General features: G+C 41.6%; 1 protein-coding gene across 1 annotated transcript; it reads right to left on the bottom strand.

The window, feature by feature from the left end:
- Positions 1–3,564: 3,564 nt before the first annotated feature.
- LOC130138307 (annexin Gh1-like) lies at positions 3,565–5,545 on the bottom strand. Its single transcript, XM_056311973.1, has 3 exons — positions 5,398–5,545; positions 4,709–4,844; positions 3,565–3,917 (listed from the first exon to the last, which is right to left on the bottom strand). The coding sequence occupies exons 1-3, from the start codon at positions 5,471–5,473 to the stop codon at positions 3,833–3,835; spliced, it is 297 nt and encodes a 98-aa protein (XP_056167948.1). The 5' UTR covers positions 5,474–5,545; the 3' UTR covers positions 3,565–3,832.

Here is a 5,545-nt window from a genome sequence, read left to right as displayed (position 1 = left end):
TGAGGGTGAGGCTGACCCTCGTCGGGGCTAGCCCTCGCCTGGCCGGGGCAGGCTAGGTCTCGCCTGTGGCGAGCGACGACAACTCTTGCCTAGGTGAGGCCAGCCCACCCAGCCATGGTTGGTGGCTGGCCATTGCCTGTGGTCAGTAGCCGATTATTGATAGAAGGAAGAAGAAAGAAAAAATGAAAAAAAGAATGAAAGAATAAATAAATTCGAAAAAAATATTATTAAAAGTTGTCCACGTCAGCGTTGGCGGTGCCACATAGACCGTTAGCTTCCATGTCAGCAATATCTGGCCAAAATTAGCCAGGATGATTGAATTGACACTAAGTCATAAAGTTTAGGACTAAATTGGTACAATTAAAATGTTTAAGATTAAATTGATACTAATGCAATAATTTTAGGACTTTTTTTACACTTCCCTCTTTTATTAATTTCCAAAGACTTATTGGTCATTTTGGAGAAATAGACTGGGGTGTAATAATGGTCAACAGAGCGGAGAAAACTAAACTAATGTAACTACTTCGCCCAGAAAAAAGCACTATTGCTTGATGAACTTCTAGAAAAACAACGAGAAAGTCCTAGTTTAGATCTTTCTTTATTGTGGATAACTCCTTGATGTTTGGAGCTATATTCCGTCGATAAGGTTTACTTTTTTTTTTTTGGTAACCGAGGATCCGCCACCATTCCCTAGGGTCGAGCCCGCACGGGTAATCGGGGCGCCTATACCTCGGAGGAGACTAGCCCAGCAACCCAACGCCAGGGCCCCCCACTTAAATTACGGAACCGAGCGGGTATTCGAACCTAGAACCTCTGAGGAGGGAAGGAAAGCGCCCACCAACTCGGCCATGCGCAAGTGGGTGATGTTGAATAATGTAACCTAGAGAAAACTCTTTCCGCTCGTGAAACATGGCACATCAAAGATTTAGACTGATTCTCATACATTTGCAAGTTGACGTCAATGGTAGGAAAAAATTCAAATAACAATGCTATCTATTCAATTTAGTTAAAAATAAGGAATTCAGATTTAGTGCTCTTTTATTCTCAATCTCTAATGAAGAGGAAATTCTCTTTGGTCAATCTCCGGTCGGTGTTCGACCAAAAAAAAAAAAAATCTCCGGTCGGTGTTGCATACATATATCTAATCTCTAATTAAACTTAACTTCAATAAACATACAAAGAAAATCCAACTGAAACAAGGGCTAACCTACCGGCCTCCACATCCTCTTCCCTCAATCTCTGTCTCCCTCGCCTATGCATGTCTCCACCACGTTGTTGCCCCATTATAACCACGAAGTCGCTTCCTCTGCAGGCTCCAATGCTCATCGTTGTTGCAGAGCCCATCACCATGTTGACCATCGCCCCTCTCTCTCTCTCTCTCTCTCTCTGACAGCCACTAAGCCACCACACCCTTACATCTAGGTCAACCTAAACGTGGTGCACTCTGGTGACTCGATCATCAAACTGAGATAAATCTAAGGTCATCAATGTAAGGGATAACTGGGATCATCCCACCTAGCCCGGCCACCATAAACAGGTAATCCTTCCGGATTAGACATAATATAGCCAATTCGCACCGAAAGTCTTTTAGGATGCCGATGGGGGGAAAGAGACATTTTGATAAAAGATAATTACTAGAAGAGACACTGGAGAAGCAAATTGTCATAACCACAGAAAAGGTCATAAGTACATATTAGACATTTCAGTCGCCGAACTTGTGTTTTTCAAATTAGGTATCGAATTAGCATGAGCCTTTTTAAATATACAATATACAGGTATTTTATATTAGAATATCTCCATAAATAGTTATTTTTGAAGATTTATCACCAATATATAATTAGTTCTATTATTTCTTGTATATCGATTATAGATTTGATACCAAAATATGCATAAGAATTAGTGATTTGCTTGGATTATAGATTTGTTGAAGTCGCGATTAAAAGCATTATAACAAAATATGCATAAGAACCGATTAAAAAATTATTATAAAAGTGCATAAGATTTAGAGATTTGTTCGGATTAGATATTTTCTAACGTCACAATCAAAAAGAAAATTACGAGGTACTCACACATGAACGTGTCACGTAGCACAACGATATGGGGAAAATTATCCAAAAAGTCCTAAAGCTATTATATGACGGCCAATTCAATCCTAAATCTTTTAAAAAATTGCTAATTCAGTCTTAAACCTTTTAATCATGCCAATTTAGTCATAAACATATTGACTATTTGTCAATTTAATCATAAACCTTTTAACGAATTGCTAATTTAGTCCTTCCGACTAATTTTGCTAGTAAATCACTGACGTGGCGGTCCACTCGGTGCCAGCCGTCCTATGTGGCGTTAACATGGATAATTTTATATTTTTTTAAAAAAAATTAAAATTTTTTTATTGATTATTTTATTTTTATTCTTTTTTTCCCCTTTCTTCTTTGTTGAGCCGGCGATCGAGGGCTGGCAGACGTGGCAGGCCACTGGGCAACAGTTGGTGAGCCTCGCTGGCCCCTAGGCGACGGCCAGCGACCCCCGCCGGGCCGTGGGCGAGGGCGTCGTGGCCCTGGCCAGATCTGGGCGACGGCTCACGAGCCCTCCCTGCTGTCGGCGAGGGCGTCGCGAGCCCTCGCCCGCCCTCGCTGCAGCCGGCGAGGGTGTCGCGAGCCGTCACTCGCCTCACTGTGGCCAGTGACGGCCTGGGCGAGGGTCGCGACGCCTTCGCCTCACTAGATCTGGCGAAGGAGTCGTAGCCCTCGCCGGCCACAGCGACGGCCAGTGAGGGCTTCGTGGCTCTCGCCCCCGGGCCTGCAGGGGTCACCGGCCCTTGCCTAGTGGCTGGCCACCTCCGCCGGCTCTCAACTGGGGAGCTCAACAAAGAAGAAGAAAGGAAAAAAAAAAAGAAGAAAGGGGAAAAAGAAAGAAAAGAAAAGAACAAAAGTAAAATAATCAATAAAAATCAATAAAAAATTTGAATTTTTTTTTAAAATAGAAAATTATCCACGTCAGCGCCACGTAGGACAGCCCGCTGGCGCCGACTAGACCGCCACGTTAGCGATTTCCGGCCAAAATTAGCCGGAAGGACTGAATTAACAATTCGTTAAAAGGTTTTATGACTAAATTGATAAATAGTCAATACGGTTAGGACTAAATTGGCACGATTAAAAGGTTTATGACTGAATTGATAACTTTTTAAAAGGTTTATGATTGAATTGGCAAAATTGAAAGATTTAAGACTAAATTGGCCGCCGTACAATAGTTTTAGGACTTTTTGGAAAATTTTCTCCAATGATGTGGGAGCTTTACCCACATAGGGATATCTGACATAATGTCATTGTAAAATGAGAATTCCTTAGCGTGATAGAGATTTCACCATAAATACATGGATTACTGCTTTATCTTTTGGACCTGGAAGTTAAGATCTTTCCCTAGGACTAGTCCCTGCTCAATATTGCATGCACTCTATTTATAAAATGCATGTGAAGCGTCGGATTCTATGGAATTCACATGATTTGATGGCTCAAATGCTTTTGACTCGCATGACTTGGATGGAGAGAGATTACCCGTCCCGTCTTATTATTGCGCGCACTTGAGTCACCTGAGTACAGGCTTTGACTACATCAAGCGTCCCAATGGATGGCTGCAAGTCAATTCGTAGACCCATGTTTACGTCTAAATGGGTGTCCATTAACTTTGAATAGACATATTGCCTCTACCGGACACAGCTTCATGAGTATTTGTAAATTATGCGTCTACATAGCCAACCACTGCCAGAAGCAGTTTTTCATAGTCTCCGGCGGTGTCCTTGACAATGGCGCGATGAGGGTGAAGCTGTTCCTTCTTAGTACACCTCATTTATGAACTTCATGTCGACCTTGGCCCTACTAGCAACCAGTCTTGTCAAGGCCCCTTCATTTGTTCCTCGCCTATTGATGGCCAAATGAAGAATTTTTTCAAAATTCTTCTCCAGGCGAGTCAAGCACTGACTATAGCTCTCAGTGTAGGAAGGAACTCGTTTTGAATCAGTTTTCAAATCGTGTGAACATGAAGGATCAAGAATTTGGATAATTATTAGTCTAGAGCAGAGAGAAACTCAATGCAATCGGATGCATACATACTACCTAAGGTTATAGTATGGAAATGACCCATGTCAGAACAGAGCACAATGCAAGGTAATGAGTATCACCAAAATGAGTGATATTATTAGGTCTCAATATTTTAGAAACAAGACATCGTTAAGTTGCCTCTTACTTTTAGCGACAACATGACTGTGAGCAAAAGCTCATAAAAAGAACAATATCCACTAGCACTTTTCATCCTCAAGGTACTGTAAACTTTAGTCATATAGGTAAAAGCATGAATAGTCACATTCAAACTCACTTTGTTGATATCTTTTCCAAACACATTTTTGTGGTGATTAAGTGTAGCATTGACATGTGCTTTGCTCTAGTGGCTAACATCCTTGTGAGATCCTCATGGCCGTAAGCCTATTCTCGTGGGGTATCTTAGCCTCTGCTTTTACCAAAGTCATGTTCACCTCATCTCCATCATAACAGTAAGAAACAAGATTCATTTTAGGCTTTTATTTGAGAAAATGATGGCATTTTAGGCCCTTATTTGAAACAAGTTCCACTTCAAGCACTTTTTTTTGAGAAAATGAAGGCACTTTAGGTCCTTATATGGAATTTTCCCTTCAAATAATTAAAGAAGACCAGACCTTGAAATAAGCATAAGTTCTTTGTCCAATGCCTTGAGGAGGTTCTCGCCATAAGTCTTGGCATAGGTTTGCTTCCTCTGTGACGCATTCCTATGAGTCAATATGGATATGATCAACTTCTCATTTGTTCTCCATCCTTCAAGAGAATCATCAAACGAGAAAAGATTAAATTAGACAATAAGTTTCACTTTTTTTTTGGAGACCACACCGTATCCCGGGCTCAGGGTGAAAACAATTTCTTTACTTGTACAAGCGAACAATATACTGCAGCTACAGGAAACATCCTCTGTACAAAAGAATCTTATATCTTTCATTTCATTTCGGTTTCTAATAGGAATAGTGATCGCCGAAGCATCAAGACAAAAAGCCGAGAAACAATGGAAGGATCAGATTGAATTCAGAAGGAAATCATAATGGTCGAATTTATTTTGCATCTCTAAATCACTCCTGGATCCAGAAATAGCTCGATGTTAACAGCCGATCACTCAAAAAAAGCACAAGAACTCTAGAACAGATCGCAACCGAAAGATCATTCCGATCAGATCACGATCTCGAAGTAGAGCATAGATCCAAACACTAAAAACAGGATCGTTGACGACCAAACAATACGTGATCATCAAACATCAAGCTGGCTGGAGTCGGAGGAGGGAGCACCAAGAAGAAAGAAAGGCGTTGAGGAGATAGCAAACCTGCGAATGCTTTCCGGAGTTGCTTGTAGTCATCGGCCATGGAGGTCACTGGCTCCGGGACTGTGAGAGTCGACATTGTTGAGGGAATAGAAGATCGGTCGGGGTGTTTGCATCGAAGCGAAAACGAGAGAGGAAGGAGGAGACAAAA

The sequence above is a fragment of the Syzygium oleosum genome, unplaced genomic scaffold (assembly GCF_021117445.2).
Source record: "Syzygium oleosum isolate NSW1041296 unplaced genomic scaffold, Sole_v2.1 Sole_v2.05, whole genome shotgun sequence".
NCBI lineage: Eukaryota > Viridiplantae > Streptophyta > Magnoliopsida > Myrtales > Myrtaceae > Syzygium > Syzygium oleosum.
Note: the sequence above shows the minus strand (reverse complement) of the source record. Positions and strands in the feature narration are given on the sequence as shown.

Coding starts and splice junctions, on each gene's coding strand:
- LOC130138307 (XM_056311973.1), bottom strand. CDS start 5,473: ATGTCGACTCTCACAGTCCCGGAGCCAGTGACCTCCATGGCCGATGAC. Junction 4,845..5,397: donor ACTCCGGAAAGCATTCGCAG/GTTTGCTATCTC, acceptor ATTCTCTTGAAG/GATGGAGAACAAATGAGAAG. Junction 3,918..4,708: donor GAACTTATGCTTATTTCAAG/GTCTGGTCTTCT, acceptor GGCCATCAATAG/GCGAGGAACAAATGAAGGGG.